Raw genomic sequence first — 17196 nt, 5'->3', positions numbered from 1 at the left:
TATCCTACAGGGTAGGAAAGTTAATCACAGTTTCATTTTCTTTGCTTTCCTTTTTGGCTGCACCGGGTCTTTCTTGCAGTCTGCGGGCTTGTCTACTTGTAGCCTGTGGGATCTAGTTCCCCGACCAGGGGTTGAACCTGTGTCCTCATTGGGAGCCCAGAGTCCTATCCACTGGACCACCAGGGAAGTCCCCTTCACAATTTTAAAGTTGAGAAAGCTGAGGCACAAAAAGGTTAAGGAACCTGCGGAAGGCCAGGCAGCTAAGTAGGAGAGCCGGAACTCTCCAGGGCCCCTGCCTGGCCCTCTCCAGGGCTCTCTGTTCCCCAACTGTTCCTTGTGTAATAATACACAAACTTGTGCCCCAGGAATTCACACAAGGAGAGATCCTGGTGGGCAAGAGTTAGGGAGGCTTCCAGGAGGAGGTGGAGTGAGAGAGGTGTGAGAGCTTTGAGAGCTGGGTTTTTTTCATTCCCAAAGCTGTGTTTATATTAAAAAGAAAATTGCAATTATAATAATGAGCCTTGAAGCAAGCACAATCACAAACCATCCTAACTCCCACTCCTCTGAAACAGCCATTTTATTTTCTGCCTTTTCCCTTCCTTGGGATACAGATTTTTATATGGTTTTAATGATAAGTGCATATTTTGTCTTGTTTTTTCTGTTTTCACATAACATTATCATAAACCTGCTTTTTTTCCAGGACTGAAGGTAGTCTTTATAATTGCCTTGTTTTTGGGTTACATTGTCAAAAGTACTTTATAAAAATCATTTTATATAATGACCAGCCCATTAATTGGCATTTTAAGGCTCTGTTATTCTAGCAAGGTGGGCAGTCTCTGGATCAGCAGAAAGGAGTGGGGATTCTGGGGGAAGGGCCCACGTGGCCCAGAGCAGGGAGGCAGGAATGCACAGGGAGTGTGCCAGGAAATTAAGGAGCCCGCCTGCCCTGCGCTGAAGTTATGGTGAGCAGTGCCAGTAAGAGGGAGGTTGAAGGAATGAATAAAAGAGGAGGGATTCATAGAATTTGTGTCAGAAGGAATCCTGGAGGGTGTTTTTTCAAGCCTGTTTTGCGGGGAGCAGGAAATTGAGACCAGAGAGGGTGAGTGATAGCCACAGTCACACAGCTCATTAGTACTTGAGCAGGGGCCCCCAGATTTGGGATCCTGGTCCCAGCTCGGTCTTGCTTGGTCAGCTGCTAGCCTTTAAATGAGGGAAATGAAAATGTTCCTGGATGGGGCAGCGGCAGACTGTGATGTCAGCCCATAACTCTCAGGGGTCTGCCCTTTGTCGCTGCAACTTTGGTAGAAGATCCCCGCCCCCCAGCCTGGAGCATTTCTGAGCCCTCCCTTCCTTCCCCAGACCTCCTCCTTGCTGCCCCATCCCCACCCAGCTCAGGAACCCCTCAGCCGGGAGGCCCCCCTTCGTCCGCCTTGGCTCCCCGGCCCCAGGAGACTCCTGCGTGTTTATCCCTGTCTATTTCCAGCCCTGCCGCTCCGGGCTCCAGATGTGCTGTCTCAACTGGGACCTGCTCGCTGGCCCATGAGCTTATTCCCAGGATCCAGCCCTTGTTGACCGGCTGGGCCAGAGGGAGAGTTCTCCTGAAGGATCTCACAGCTCAGTTCCTGCCACTGACTTCAGACTGGAGAGGGGTCCGAGACCGAGGCTCCCCTTCATGGCTCTGCTCCCCCATTCCCAGTTCAGCCAGAAGCCTGGGGACGGGCACCCAACCTTCAGTTCTGCTTTCCCTGCTGGGAGGCAGCTTCACTTCTGTGAGCCGGCTAGGGGCTGCCCTCCCCAGACATAGGAGAACTCAAGACCCCAGGGTGAGCCGGGGGCAGGGCTCCAGGCCCAGAAGGAAGCCCCAGCTGTCCTGATGCCTGGAGCGATAACTCCCCGCCTCCCCCTAACTGCCCCCCACTCCCCCCCACCCCAGCCCTGATTGCAACATTCAGGCCTGATGAGAGCCTCCTCCCTCTCCTCTTCCTCCCATCTGGAGCTTGAAGCCTGTGTTTGAAGCGGGAAAGGAGAGTAATTTCTTTGACATTCTTGACCTGGCTGCTTGGAAGCTTGTGAGGGGTTAGAGTTATTAGAAGTGACACTCAGGGAGGAGGTCATGAAGGCCAGTCTCCTGCCTTCAGAACTAAGAGTATTCTCAGAGCCCAGATTGGCTCCTCTGACAATATCTAGACCCACTTACTTTTTGGTTCAACAGCGATAAAATATATATATACTGTGAAATCTTCCATTTTAATAATTTTTAGATGTACACTTGAGAGACGTTAAGTCCATTTACATTGTTGTGCAACTGTCATCACCATCCGTTTCTAGAACTTTTTCATCTTCCCAAACAGAAGCTCCATACCCATTACACAGGAACTTTGCATTCCTCTTTCCCCAGCCCCTGGCAACCAGCGTTCTGTCTTCTACGAATTTGACTATTCCAGGTACCTCGTGTACATGGAATCCTGCAACACTTATCCTTGTGTGACTGGCTTACTTCCTGCAGCAAAGTGTCTTTAAGGTTGGTCTACATTGTATGATAGAACAACAGACTTTCCTTCTTTTTTAAGGCTGAATAACGTTATACGTGCAAACTGCATTTTCTTTATCCATTCATCCATCAATGGACATTTGGGTTGTTTCCACCTTAGACTTGACTTTTTAAAAAGTTAATTAATTTGGCCGTATTGGGTCTTAGTTGTGGCAGGTAAGATCTTCACTGCATCATGTGGGAGCTTTCGTTGCAGCTCTCAGGCTCCGTAGTTGTGGGACAAGCCCCGTGGCATGTGGGATCTTCGTTCCCCAACCAGGGATCAAACCTGCGTCCCCCGCATTGCAGGGCAGATTCTTAACCACTGGACCATCAGGGAAGTCCCTGACTCTCTTACATTTAAGTGAGGAAAGAGCATAGTTTCTGAGGATGGAGTTTCTCAGCTCCTGCCCTCCAGGCCCAGGGTTACCATGTCCCTCCCCCACCCATAGTTGCTCATCTCTCTGCGGATGTATTAGGAGAGCAGGCCTCCACACCCCCAGGACACAGCTGGTCACCATTAGCTTCTTTTTTAAAAAAAAAATCATCATTTTTTAAGTTGCAGTATAGTTGATTTACAATGTTGTGTTAATTTCTGCTGTATGGCATAGTTCCATGATGGTTTATCATAGGATGTTGAACATGGTTCTTTGTGCCATACATACAGTAGGACCTTGTTGTTTATCCATTCTATATATAAAAGCTTGTATCACTCACCATTAGCCTCTTCTAGTTAAAGAAAAGAGCTGCCCCATCGGCTTTCTCTCCCCCCACCCCACTCCCACCCTGGTCAGGCATCCCTGTCTCCTCGGGTCTCCCTTCCTTCCTTGGTTGCCCTCCCTTTGGTCTGTGGTTTAGACAGATTGAGTGTGGAGTGCAGTTTACTCTGACAGTATAGGAGGAACCCTGGACTGAGAGTCGGAAAAAGCATCCAGGTCCCTTGACCTCTGGGGGCTGCAGTTTCTTCATCTGTTAAGTGGGGACAGTTACCCCCACTCTGCCTCTGCAGGCTTGACATGAGGCTTAAAGGATGGAATGTCCCTGAAAGAGCTGGTCAGTGCACATCCACGCTTTCACTAGTTGATTCCCGCATTTCTGTTTGTTGAGTTCCCTCTAAGTGGCAGGCACTGTGCAATGGATGCAAAGAATGAACAGGACCTCCCCATGGAGTGAAGAGAGTGGAAGAGAACTGGGATCATTCAGTCAGTGTTGAAGAGGCTTTGAGGCCAGATGGATCTGGGCTTCAGTCTAGCTTTCTCCATTCATTAGTTGGGAGAACAGGTTACTTGACCTCATTGAGCCTCAGTTTCCTCACCTGGAAAATGGGCTGTCAAGAGAACTGAATGGGAAAGTGCGTGAGGCCCTTGGTGCAGGGCCTGGCACAGAGTCTGTCTAGTGACATCAGCGTTTTACCTGAGCCAAGCAGGACCAGGGCCACTGTCCACCTTCCTGTGGGGATTCTGCGTGAAGCTTGTCAAGCATTCCTGCTTCCAAAGTCTGTCACCTGCGGGTGGCCCCTGTGTTTGGGCCTTGGGCTGGCCGAGGCCACGTCTGTTTTCTTAGGCTGGTGGATCCAGACGGGCTTTGATGAACCAACCTCTCAGGGGGCGGGAGGTCAAGGTGGGGGTCCTCACCGCCTGCCAGCCTGAAGTTTCCCTCCTGTGCCCCGACCCCAGGCTAATTAGTTCCAGGCTTGTCCCCTTGGAGCTGTGCTCACCTCGGCTTGGTGTGGTCAGGCCCAGAGCAAGTGATGAGCTGGGGATAAGGGGTCATTGTTGGAGGGAGCTGCTTCTAGTTTCAATTACTCTGCAGGGCATGCGGGAATTGGGAATGAGCATGGGTCAGGAGCCTGCTGGGGCAGCAGTCCAGGGCTGCTCCAGCCCGGTTCCTTCCCTCTGGTCCCCAAGGGGTCTGTTGTCCCTATTTGACTCTGCCCGAGGGTCTGGCGTGCCGGCTCTATTGCCCGGGGAGCTGAGCTCTGGGGTGCTAGCTGGGTTGACCTGGAGCGCCTTCTGCTCTGGTTCCTCAGAGCTGGTACCACGAGATGCCTGGGTCCCTCCCTGGGTGGAATGACCAGAGGGGCGTTACCCTGGGTCCTTGACACCTTCTCCCAGGCATCCTTCAGGCCACACTGACCACAGCTGGGCCCTGTCCCCTGAGAGTGGCTGGTCTTGACTAGGATGGGGGGCAGCTGTGAGAAAACCTTGCCTGCAGGGGCAGTCAGAGCTTTCATCCCAGCCCCGAATGCCCAGCCTGGCACCTCGCAGCCCTCGGTAGCTCCCAGCCCTGTTCACTACAGTGGCCTTGCTGGGTGTGGTTTTCGGGGCTCTCCACTGGAAGGTGGGCCCCTCCCTGCCCCCAGCCTGGGCTGGGTGTGCGTGTCCTGGGAACCGTCTGCATCTAGAGTCCATGTTTTAGATCCCTGCTGCCAGCTGCTCTCAGCAGGTCCCCGGGGGGCCCCTCCTTGGCACATGGGGAGGGATGGGGGCACCAGGACTGTTCCTCTTCCTGCTTCCAACACCCTCCCCTCCTCCTCCCAGGGCCCAGGTGATTAGAGCTGTTTCGGACCCATTCTCTGTTTAGTGCCTCACCTGGCATCTTCATGGCAGGTCTGGACGGCTCGGTTATGCTTGGAGTGGGCAGTGGGACAGGGGAGAGCCAGGGCCAGGATCCCACGAGAGGGCCTGCCCTGCTGTCCACAGGCCTTCCCAAACTTGTGGACGACCTCTCTTCCGGCCCCTGCTCAGCCACCTTCGTCTCCCTGGTGTTCCTGATCTGGGGAGCCTGGGCTCTGCCAAGTGGGTTCTGGAGACAGGAAGCATTGGGCAGGAAGCAGATGGAGGCTCGGGTCTCCTCTCTCCCTCCTGCCCCGCGTGGGAATGCCCCCTTGGCAGGCGGACGTGGTGCCCAATCCCCTGCCTGCTTGGCAGGGGTGAGAGGCAGCAGAGAAACTGATGCAGAGAGGACTTGGGGACTGATTCCAGCAAGCCCTGAGAACAAACAATCCCGCCTCTTAACAAACCAAAGGAGGGTGTTGTCCCCTAGACTCAGAGGTGAAAGACTCCGGGTTTATCCCCCTCCACCACCTAATAGCAAAGTGACCTCTCCGAGTGCTTCATCTTGGACCTGTGTGAGGCCTCGGTGAGTCCTTGGCGGTGACAGCGCCTGGCTTACTGCATGCTCCCAGTAACCACTAACCTCCCTGCAGGCGGAAGCTGCGACTCCATCCTTCTAGGATGGTCCCGCTTTTGATTTGATTCAAAACCTTTGAGAAAAGGATTTAGTGGGGGAATTGCCAAGGACTCCCTGAGTGAGGGCTGAGGCTGGACATGAATGTGAATCGGGGGCACCTTAGGTGGTCTCTGCCGACCTCCCTCACTGCAGGTATTGCAGAGCCCACCCCTCACTCAGCCCAGCCTGGCCGTGGCAGCAGGAGTCGTGTGGGCAGTGGTAGCTCTCTGTGAGGGTCTGACTCCCAGGCATGGCCCACTCCCTGTGGACTGACACAGGGGAAGCTGGGTGTAGCCTCTCACACCCTTGGAGGCAAGAGCTGAGCTGCACTGGCTTCTGGGCAGAGGTGACCCAGAAAACACCAGCTAGACTGGCTCCATGAGATAAGTGTTAACCCTATTGTAAGGCCACCAAAGGGAACCCACACCAGCAAAGCAGAGACCCAGAGCTTTCTCAAACCAGAGGGAAAAGTAGAGCTAAGACATGAGTTTCAGATCCAGCATTCTGACCCAGAAGTTTCCTTAAAAAGCCCCTAATCTCCCGGCTTCCAGATCTACCCATCCTGGAGGGGAGTGAGGGGCAGTGACCATGGCAGAGGAATAGCATTTCTCATGGGAACTGTCCATTCGCTTAAAGAAGGACCAGAGGCTTCAAAGTCTGCAGGCTTGAGGGCTACTGGGGTGACCTGAAGTGCCCCCAAGGCAGGGAGTGGTGGACAAAGGCGGTGTGAGTGGTAAGTCTTGTATTCCCATTTCAGCCAGGGGCTCCCTGCTTCTGCCCTTAATTGATGGAGGCAGGGAGACTGGCATAAGATTTCATTTGGAAAGAAAGCAGGGTGTGTCCTCTGCTTTAAAAAAAAAGAAGTCACTACTGACCACTTGTCCGGTACAGGCTCCTGTTTGACAGGTGTGAAAACTGCATCCAGAGAGAGGGAGTGGCTGCCACAGTGACTGGGCAGGATTCACGCCCTGGTTGCCTGGCTCCCAGGAACTGCCTTCTGTTTGGAGCTCAGAGTTGAGTGGGAAGAAAGTTGCTTAATATTAGGGAAAGAGGAAAAAAGCATGGAGGCTCAGGGGACCCTGAGCTCCTCTCAAACCCTCCCGCCTGAGGCTGTTACGTTTTCAGTGTCCGGCCTGGGAGGCCCCATGGAGTGCTCTGCCCACCCGCTGCTATGTGGGAGCCCGGTCAGGTGCTTCCTTCCTGGGAGCAGGAGCAAGCAGGTGGCCAAGGGGGTCTGGGTGTCAGTCTGGCCATGAGTTACATCATGACTTGTGTGGTAAGGAATGGATCGGACGTGTGGTGGGCGTGCTCTGCCCACTCTGTCCTGGGTGGGTTTTGTTTGAGGTAAGCAGGATGTTCCCAAAGGCTCAAGTGGATTTTCCATCCTTTTCCGTGACCAAATGTACCGTGAGAATCACTCAGGGTTGCCAGGGACGCGCCATCAGGACAGTCTGGCAATGGACAAACTCTGTGGCTCTCTCATCGTCTCCTGGAGCCCCAAGACACACCAGCCTGGGGTGGCTGGGCAGAGTGCACGGGGAACTGCGCATGATTTGCACTGGCTTGTGACTCGGCTGGGCCTTGGGAAACAGGAAGTACACCTTGAGGTTAGGCTGCAGAGCAATTGCCTTCAAATCCTGGCGGCCCCCTGTCCCAACACCTTGGGTCAGAAGCCACTCCCCACCCCTGCCCTGGGTGGCCATCTAAAGCTGCCAGTAGCCAGTTATCTGCAGAGTTGAAGCTCCAGAGCTCACACTGTTAGCAGGCAGGACTCAGGCTCAGAAGTCCTGGCCTGGATGCCTGGGAGAGTCCTCCGTTGCTGACACTTATCTCCTTGGAGGGCGGGTCAGTGGTGGGGCAGCCAGGGCTCGGTTTGGAGTGTCACAGCTCCAAGTGAGCTGCGTCCTGGGTCCTCCCCACCTGGCATGTGGTGGGTGTCTATTCAGTGAGAGTGACTGGGTAAATGAGTGAAGATGTAGCTTTTAGGCTCAGCTTTGCCACTGGCTACTTGGAGACCTTGAGCAAAGTGTCCCCATCTCCAGTCCTAACGCAGGCCTGGAACATAGCTGATGCTCAGAAAGGATGGAAAAATGTAAATGCGTCTCACTTTCTCCTTCTCTGGTGATCTCTGCCCTTCTGGTCCACAGTTTGGGTCAGGATGGGTACAGAACAGGGTGAGGACACAGGAATGCAGGGACCCCCGAGCTATTCATCTTTTTTTTCTTTTTTTTTGCCATTCATCTTAAGGGGACTTTCTGCCTCCCTTTCTCCTAGTTCTCCTCCCCGCCAACTCACACCCCCTCTGCATGGGCTCCTGGGTGCTGCGTGCCCTGCTGGTTCTCTCTCGGGCTGGACTTCCCTCCTGGTCCCCAAACTCAGCGCCGTCTCGGGCTCCAGCGCCTGGAGCCTCTCCAGGTGGCCCCTGGGGGCCCTCCCCTGCCCCCACTCCCAGGCTGTCCTCGCTGGGGTGCCTGTGGACTTGGACTAGCTGACCACTCAGGAACCCCCTTTCCTGCCCTTGAGTCGTTCGGCTGGAGGACAGGGACAGGGAATCAGGGTTCCAGCGTGCACCAAGGGGAAGATGAAAGCCATTCCAGCGGGGGAAAGGAGGTCACTCCGGAGAAGCTGCAGCAGCTCCGCAAGGTTCTGAGAAAGAATCTTCCTCTTCGTGTTCACAGGCTGGAGGACGTGCCTGGAGCCGTCCCCACCCCCGGCTGTCACCAAGGCAGCGCTGGTGACTGTCCCTGCCTCACCTGCCCACGCAGCTCAGGCTGCTGCTCTTCCCCGTTGACCTTTTTTTCCTCAGCGATGCCTCTGCTGATCACTTCAGCCTGATTTTTGCCTCCGTCACTGCTGTGCTGGGTGGCCTGTCCCCGCCACCCCAGGTGTCTCCCCCTCCCTTGGGGTAACCCGGGGTCCTGCCCGCACCTCCCTGGGGACGGCCCCTCTCATTGCTCCGGCGGAGAGCCTGGGGAGGGGGGTGAAGAAGGATGGGACGGTCTATTAGGAATGTTTTTAATTCCAAAGGCAACGACATCTGTTCGTGTGGGCCTTCCCACCCAGGCTTTGTTTATCCAGACAGGGGGCCCTTGCTCGTCCTCAGAGGCCGTTTCTGCCAGGTGTGGCGGGATGGACAGGGGGGAGGGGTGCCGTCACTTCCTGGGTGGCCGGGACACCCTGAGCCCAGCCCACCCAGCGAAGCTGAAGAAGGGTCTGTGGTGAGCTGGAGGGACCAGAACGCAGACGACCACTTTTGAGGAACTTCTCAGGAACATTTGTCTTGCACAGCGCCCCCCACCCCCACCCCACAGCCTGCTCCTTGACCATTGCTTCCAGGAAGGAGTGAGTCAAGCTTGGGGAAGAGAAGGCAAATCTGTGCTGTCCCTGGAGGAGAACCCCCAGCCCACGGGGAGGAAGGAAAGATGAGCATCTCAAGGGAAGAGCCTCCCAACAGCTACCCATCTGCTAAGGCGCTTATGTCACCATGGAGACCAGTTGGCCATCTTTCATCCAATCAGAACTCGCTTTACCCAGACAAGTGTTGAGCCTGGGGTTCCTAAGACAGACAAGTATAAGGCTTTGGGGACAGGATCTGCACCGTCCCCCTTCTCCCACACACCTGCTGGGGGACACACCTTGCACCGCATCCCCCTAGCTGCACCCTGTGGCATGTGACCCAGATAGAGGGCAGAGAACCTTAGAGAGCCAGTGAGGGGCCAGTTCTGAAGTTAACAGCTGGCATTGCCCAGGACGGACCACGTGTCTGCAGCAGGTGAGCGTGGTCAGCAATTATAATGGCACCTTACCAGCCAGTTACACAACCAGCTAAGGGGTGCAGAGCAGAGCCAGGGAGGGTGACCTTTTTCTCTTCTGGCCCATGCCAACCTCTCCTCCTCCGGGAAGCCTTCCCTAATGTCCTCTGGCTAGAATTTTTCTCTCCTTTCTCTCAACTTCCATGGCACTTGATCTGTGCTTTCCTTGTGGCCCAAGACGGGGTTTCTTGAGGGCAGAAAGACAGTGCTTTGTCCATCTGGGTATGACACGTGGTAGGTGCACAGCTGATAAATGCTAAATGCATGAATGGCTCTGTCTCCCATTAGGAGGTGTTTAAGCCTTCATCTCCTCTCCTCTCTTGGGCTGTCAGCTTTATCAAGCACAGGCTTTTTTTTGGGGGGGGGGGGCGCTATGCTGGGTCTATATTGCTGCACTTGGGCTTTCTCTAGTTGTGGCAATCAGGGGCTACTCTTCGTTGCAGTGACCAGGCTTCTCAGAGGTGGACCCTCTTGTAGAGCATGGGCTCTAGGTGCTCGGGCTTCAATAGTTGCAGCACACCAGGGCTCTGCTGCTCTGCCGCATGTGGGATCTTCCCAGACCAGGGATAGAACCCAAGTACCCTGCATTGCCAGGGAAGTCCCAAGCACAGACTTTTGGTTCATCTTTGTGGTTTCTAGAGTCTGGCACATAGCCAGGCTCTAAGTCAGTGCCTCTTGAATGAAATGACTGGGATGGAGAGGTGAAGACCCCAGGAATGAGTGAAGCCTTGGAGGAGGTAGGTTTTGTGTAGCTGGTGGGGGAGCGGGGGAAGCTGCCAGCCCCTCTTGGGGCTGGAGGAAGACTCTTCCGAGGTAGCACCCAGGTTCCCTGGGGGAGCAGGTCAAGAGTAGGTCAGGCCCCAGGGGACATAGGCACATTCCTGCCTCAGTGGGCCTCTTGCCCTCCCCCTCAGGGGTTACTGGGAAAACTGTGGCCCCATTGAGCTGCACCGGCTTGAGCAACTTGGGCTCAAGTAAGGGAAGAGGGTCTGTGCCGCCTTGGCAGCTCAGCCCTGTCTGCCGTGCAGAGCGGGGTGTGAATAGTGGAGCCCTGGTGGCTGATCCAGCTGCCCTGCAGGGACCACCAGAGTCCCAGGAGCCTGCCTCCACCACCAGCCACAAGGCGGTGCAGGGCCAGACCCCAGCACACTGGCACATCATCCCGATGGCACGGGCCTAGCCAGACCTCTGTTCATGGCCCAGCCTGGTCTGGCAAGTGGCTTAGCTCCTCTGTACCCTTAGTTTCCTCAAATTGAAAATGAGGGTGCCAGGACATACTTCCTAAAGTCAGGGGAGTTGTGAAGGGTTAGCGTGTGAAGAGCACGTGGAAGGTTAGTGCAGTGCCTGTCGCCTAGTAAACTCAGTGAACGGTCACCTTGTCATGACTGGGTCTTAGTTACCTCTTCGATGAAGCCCCTGCTTTTCCCCCCGCCTACCTGCCCTGGGGGCCTGACCCAGGTCTTTTCCCCCCTCCCCCGAATCCAGAGAACCAGCCACCCTTCAGTGGTGGTGAGCCCCAGGGTCTTTGGAGGAGACCTGTCCCTCGCCAGCTGAAGTTTCCATGACCTCAAGCAAGAATTTCACCTCCCTGAGCCCCATTTCTCACAACTCTAAACACCAACGTCACAGAAGTCATGAGGCTTCCACCTAAGCGGATATTTGAACGCCCTTTGCACGGGACTCGGCTTATGGTTGGCACTGCTGGTGTCCTTCCTCTGCCGAGTCAAGCTCTGGAGGGTGTGACACCCCGATGCCTCTGGGTTGTATGGACCCGAATCATCTGGGGTTCAGGCTTTTTCCTAATGAACACTGATCAACTTGAGGGTGGAGGAGAGCAAGTTCTTCCTTTGCTGTCCCAAGGCATCCAGCACACAGTGGCTCACTGCCTCTTTGTCGGTGGACTTTCTCCACCCCTGGCAGCACAGCCCCTTTTGTGGCTTTTCTGGTGAAGGGCACTGGCCATGGTTAAAAACCACTGTGAAAGAAGCATCTCTTGCTGGACATCCGTGACCAGTGTCATCCTTGGATTTTTCGCTCAGGTCCCCAGAGAAGACTTATAGTAGCCAGTTCCTCCTGGGGCTGTGAAAGCCCAGTTAGCTGCCCAGCTAGGGGGTCGTCTTTATTCTTTACACAGGAGGAGGTTTGTGAGTGCCTTCCATGCGGGTCTGGCCCCATCCCCGAGTTGGCATCGCTGGAGGCGTCTGGGACCTGAGTTGGGGGAGGGAAAGCAGAGCTCCAGGGCAGTCCTGGTTCTTTGCCCCGGGACAAGGGCAGCTTTTGATGGCTTCTGGCGCTGCAGACCCCCTCTGGCTTCCCCTAGCCACCTCCTCAAACAGCTCAGCCGCAGGGCGCCGCCGTCTGGTGGGGAAGGGGTTAACCCGGGCTCTAGAGGAGAAGGGACTGGCTGCTTTCGCCGCTTGTCAAACTTTATTTAGTAGGGGCTGAAGGGAGGGCCTCGGGGTGGGTGAGGAGGAGGCCCGGCCTGCCAAGAGTTAAAAGCGGGAGGTTGGGTGTTTTGGAGGGGGCAGCCTCCCGCGCCTCCTTTGAGTCACTTCCTCCGGTGGGGGCGGTGGGGGCGGGGGCTCCCCGGCGGCCTCGGGCGCTGCCTGCGCGGAGAGCTCGGGCGCTGGCAGCCCGCTCGCCTGGCCGGACGGCAATCCAACCGAGCGTCTGCTGGGAGGGAGGACGCAAAGGGAGCGGAAAGAGGAGCCCCGCACCATGCGCTTCCCTGCCCGGCTCGAGTAACTGCGCCCGCCTGCCCGCCCACCAGCGGCTCCGGACCCCTCCCCTGCCGCCCGCGCCTCCCAGTCCCCGGAGCGGAGCTGGCCCCGCAGGCTGGGTCGCCCGTCGTTGGGCCCGGCTCTGCTGCCGCCACCGGCATGACCGACGTCCTGCCCCAGCCCGACTGCAGCCTGAAGGCGGTGTGCGAGCCCCTGGAGCGCTGCTGCCTGGATCCGCTGGAGGAGCCGGGGAGCAAGCGGCCCCCCAACACCGGCGCGCGGCTCTGGGGCCGGGTGCGCAGCAAGCTCCTCCGCCAAAAGGTGCGCGAGGGGGCCGGAGCGGGTGGACAGAGAGGGACTGAGGTCGCTGGAGGGTGCTGGGCCCCTCGGCATCCCCTTTGGGGAGCTCATTGCTCCTCCTGCCTGTCCGTGGGGTCCTAGGACAGAGGCTGGGGTGAGCTGTGGGTTGGCTCTAAATGACCTCAATATGAGTAATGCTGTTGCTACCCCCACCCCTACTTTCTCTGTATCTATCCCTGTCTTAGGAAAAGGGGGGCGCCGGTCTCCTGTGGGAGAGGACTGCCTGGCTCCTTTCTGAGTCTCTCTGGGCTCGGAAACACGAACTGACAGAGGCGCGGGGCCCCTGAGCCTCAGTTTCTCCTCCTGCGCCCAGCCCAGACCCAATCCCCCGTGTCCGGAACGCGGTTGGCCGCACGGTTGCTGAGATGCGACCTCAGAAACACCTCAGTGCCTCCGGCCAGGGTGAGGTTTCTTTGTGTGAGGTGCCGAGGTCGTGGTGCTGCTGGCTCTGGGGGCTCTAGGCTGCCTCTTCAGGGACCACCCAGAGGCCCGCTGGCCCAGTGCCAGCCAGGCACCAGGCAACTCAATCAGTGTGCCAGGGGTTTCCTGACCCAGCGGGCAGCTCAGACCAAGCCGTGCCAGGGCAGACTGCCCGTCCTGCCTGTCGCCCCAGACCTTGGGTGGGGATGAAAATCTGAGATAGAAGCTGACTGTCCTGCAGCTGGGCAGGCTGCCGCGGGGCTGGCTTTGGGCCCTGGCATGGGGCATCTGAGCAAGAGCCAGACCAGCGCCAAGCACACAGTGAAGCGCTTGATAACTGTAGACCAAATCAGGCGCCTCAGCAAGTGTCGCAGGGTGCCTGTCCTTCGAGGTAGTGATAAGGGAGGATTGGGCTGGTCGGTGTGACTTGGTGGGGATTTGTACATCCTCCTGTGGCTCCAAGGGGGACCCTCTGCACAGATCCTCACTGCCAGGCAGCATAGAGGCTCCTGGCACCTGTAAGAAAAAGTGATCTTGGGGCCTTTTGGCTCTTTGTCTAGCTTCATCCCCTGCCAGTGGGGTATACGTGACCTCCCAGAGGTGACATCAGTCCTGGAAAGTGCTGGGCAGGGTAGCAACTTGAGCTGGCCCCTGTGTCACCTTCAGCCTCTCCAGGGACTAGACTTTCAGAGCCCTGCTGGCCTCAGCGGCTCCCAGAGCCCCTCTGTGCTGAGACAGCTGTCTGTGCCCGACAGCTCGGAGCCATCCCCTGCCTGGACCCCTTTCTCACCCCCTGCTGACACCAGCCCAAAGCTCGTTGTCCATTTCCAGACCTAGAGGTTGGCAAGAAAGGGATCCAGCAGGTTCCTGGCCCAGTGCCAGCCGGAGTCTTTCTGGTTTACCTGCCCTTTGTAGGGGGGCGGGGGGAGAGGGCTAGCAGGTAGGGGGCAGTTTGTCAACCCAGAAACTCTAGACTTTCAGTTCTTCCCTTGTGCGTTAGTGACTAACAAAACGAAGAAGTCATTTGAGGGAGTCTTCAGTCAGCTTCGCCTCTGGTGGTATCTGATAGCTCCGCGGGCAAAGGGTAGCGGGCTAGCCAAACGCTGGGCTGCCAAGCTGATCGGTGTCCACGCAACTGCAGGGTGACTATGGCTCTGGGATGCTCCGTGGGGTGGGTGACTCAGTCCCCTAGCCCCTGCTGTGTGACAAAGTATGTCAATATCACGGACACAAGGGCCTGTACCGTGGGTGACAGAGGGGCATCCATTCACCCTGCTGTGGTGGTGGTGGTTGGTGGATGAGCAGGCAGGCTTGTGGAACCAGACCTGCTGCCCACCTCCTTTCTTTTCCCAGCTGCATTAACCTATTTTTTTTTTTTTAGTGCAGTAGGCTCACTGCCAGATGAGGGGGCTGGACTCAGACAGCAGCTTAGGTGGGTGGGGGAAGGGAGCCAGGTACTGCCCAGCCTGGCGGGAGGGGGTCTCCTCATTAACTCCTCATCCAGCTTTTTGCCACAAGGATGTGATGCGGTGGATGCCAGAGACACCTGTGGCCCTCCTGCTGCCTCTTAACTAAAAGATTCAGGAAGGCTGGAGGGGGGTGCAAGCGATTCATCTGGGACCCAGCGCTGGGGCTGAAGAATCTGTTTGAATGGAAAAAGCCCAGTGTTATCAACCTATAGAGCCTCTGGCCCCAGGAGTCTGCAGTTGCTGGAAGAGGGGAGGCAGGGACCACTTGCAGACTCTCCTTTGGGTCCTGGGTGGGGGCTGTGGTTGGGGTTGTACTTGTTCCCAAGGGGAGTCCTGGGGCTGAAGCCTCACACTAGCCTCTGACTTGGCAGTCGGCTTGTTGTGCAAGCGTTTAGCAGAGGAGACACGTGGCATTTGAGTTTGTGGATTCTGCCAGTGCTCTCCGCGTTTAACTTCACATTTCTACTTTCCTTTTTTTTCCCCCTTGGCTTTAAATCACACTCAGGGAGACCAGGCTCAATGCCTGGTCTTCCTCCCATTCTGCTTCTTTCTAGATCCTTAGATTGCACTTCGGAGGGAGAAGGACTGAAAGAAGAATCCCATCCTGTCCCCAAAAGTGTCCACAGGTTTTAATGGGGTCACTTGTGGGAGCCAGAGAGGCTAGTAGAGCCCCACGGGGGCAGTGGCCAGGCCAGTACTTTTTGTCTCAGGAGTGGGGGGTGTGGGTGGGCAGGAATCCATGCCCCTACTGTCGCCCTACAGCCCAAGTGAAGACATCTAGACCCACACCAGGCCAGACATTGGCTGGAGGTGGAGGCTTAGGCTGAACTAGGAGGGTCCAGGGGAGTGAGGGAGAACTGAGGATGGCTCCTGATGATCTTACGTCTGCTTCAAGGGTCTAGGAATTACCCACTCCAAAGAGCTTCTCTCGGGAAGGCAGAGGCCAGCAAAGTGAACCAAGATGTTTCTTGCCGAGCTCCAGGATAGGGCCACCTGCTCTAAGATGGGGTTGGTGCCCCTCTATTGCTCAGGAGGGTCAGAGGTGCTACCCAAGAAAGGATGGTGGTGGGGGAGGGCTTTTTGGCCCTCTCGTCTGGGGAACCTTAGGGTTCAAGAAGGTCCCTTTCTTCATCATCTTAAATGCATCCACTGGGCAGCTCCTGGCACCTCCCAGAGTCTGTCATTTAACCTGACAGTTTCCTTAAAGGTAGCATCAGGTGTGCAAGCCACGTGCATGTCCCCAAGGCTCGGTCTGCCATTTACTGGCTGTTCCAGGCATGGACAGTACAAGGGTGTTAGGGTAGAGAGATGTCTCAGGCTCATTTACTTTTACTCCATCATCATTTCCTTCAGCATCTGGCTGTGGGCATCAAAAAAGATCCTAAAACCTCAGGCAACAAGATATCTCTCCTGCCCCAGCTGCCCGCCTCCCTGTCCCCTTCCCCGCATCTGCCACCCACCCCACAAACCTTATCCACACATCTTATCTGCTGGAGGGAAGGGACCTGCATCCTGTCTTCACCATTCACACCCCCATTCACACCCCTATAGTCATCCCTCAGCTGCAGGCTGGAGACCCACCGCGGGCAGCCCATTTCCTCCCGGTCCGGGCCTCTGTGTGGGCCCAGGATGGTGTCCACCCTGTCTGGTTTGGGGGCTTGAAAGGCAGAGTAGTGAGATCTTCTTGTGCTCCTCCAGCCATTGTATTAATGCACATTCCCCAGAGGGAGAGGACCTTACTCCTGGGGCTTCACAGGTGGTCTCTGGACCCCCACTGCTCCCACTTCTTCCCTAAGCTGGCTCCCGAGAGGCCTGTTTTGATTCCACAGAGCAGGAGTCCTCCACTCTGAGAATCTGATGACAGTTATGGAGCCCCGCCCAGGCCCAAAGCCAGACATATGCACAAACTCTGCGCTGTTTCGGGCTTCCCTGGTGGCTCAAATGGTGAAGAATCTGCCTGCAGTGCAAGAGATCGGGGTTTGATCCCTGGGTCAGGAAGAACCCCTGGAGAAGGAAATGGCAGTCCACTCCAGTATTCTTGCCTGGAGAATCCCATGGACAGAGGAGCCTGGTGGGCTATATATAGTCCATGGGGTCGCACAGAGTTGGACACGACTGAGCGACTCCTACCATCGTGTGCTGTTTCTGAGAAGGTCACAGATCCCAGGGTAGGAGCCCCTGCTGTTAGTGCACTTGGCAAGCTGCTGTCTCTTGGCTCCTGGGGAGGTTAGAAGGGGCACTGGCCCTCTCCAGCATCTCTCCCGTCCACAGGTGGCTTGGCCAGGCAGCCATGCCGGGCTTGATGCCCCGGCTTTTGGATGGCCTCAGCCCAGGGGGAGCTGAGCCTGCCAGTGCTGCCCGAGCCCAGTGGCGCAGAACTATCCAGAGGTCGTAAAGTCCCAGGAGAGCAGATATTTTGGGAAGAGCCCAGAAACTTCTGCAGGTGTCCATTTGGGGGAGTTGCCAGATGCGGGTCAGGGCACACAAGTCTGGCCAGGCCCAGTCCTCTGCTGAGTGGCCTTGCTGTCTGCCCAGATTATCGGGAGCTAGTCAGCAGGTGCTGTTTGGGCTTCCTTTTCCCTTCAAATCGCACTGGGAGTTGTGTTCTGACATCTTCCTAGCGCCCAAGGAAACACACATCCCCGTGTCTGGAA

The 17196-nt window shown here is 56.4% G+C and overlaps 1 protein-coding gene across 5 annotated transcripts in view; it reads left to right on the top strand.

Moving 5' to 3' along the window:
* Positions 1-17196, top strand: part of ABR (ABR activator of RhoGEF and GTPase) — a 189155-nt gene that overhangs the window by 155110 nt on the left and 16849 nt on the right. The window contains exon 1 of one of the 5 annotated variants that reach the window (XM_043478785.1): positions 12131-12614. The exons of the other annotated variants lie outside the window; for them this stretch is intronic. Within the exon in view, the coding sequence (XP_043334720.1) occupies positions 12453-12614 (162 nt within the window). The 5' untranslated portion in view covers positions 12131-12452. Of the gene's footprint in view, positions 1-12130; positions 12615-17196 lie in introns of those variants that run through there. 5 annotated transcript variants of the gene reach the window in all.

The sequence above is a fragment of the Cervus canadensis genome, chromosome 1, assembly GCF_019320065.1.
Source record: "Cervus canadensis isolate Bull #8, Minnesota chromosome 1, ASM1932006v1, whole genome shotgun sequence".
NCBI lineage: Eukaryota > Metazoa > Chordata > Mammalia > Artiodactyla > Cervidae > Cervus > Cervus canadensis.
Note: the sequence above shows the minus strand (reverse complement) of the source record. Positions and strands in the feature narration are given on the sequence as shown.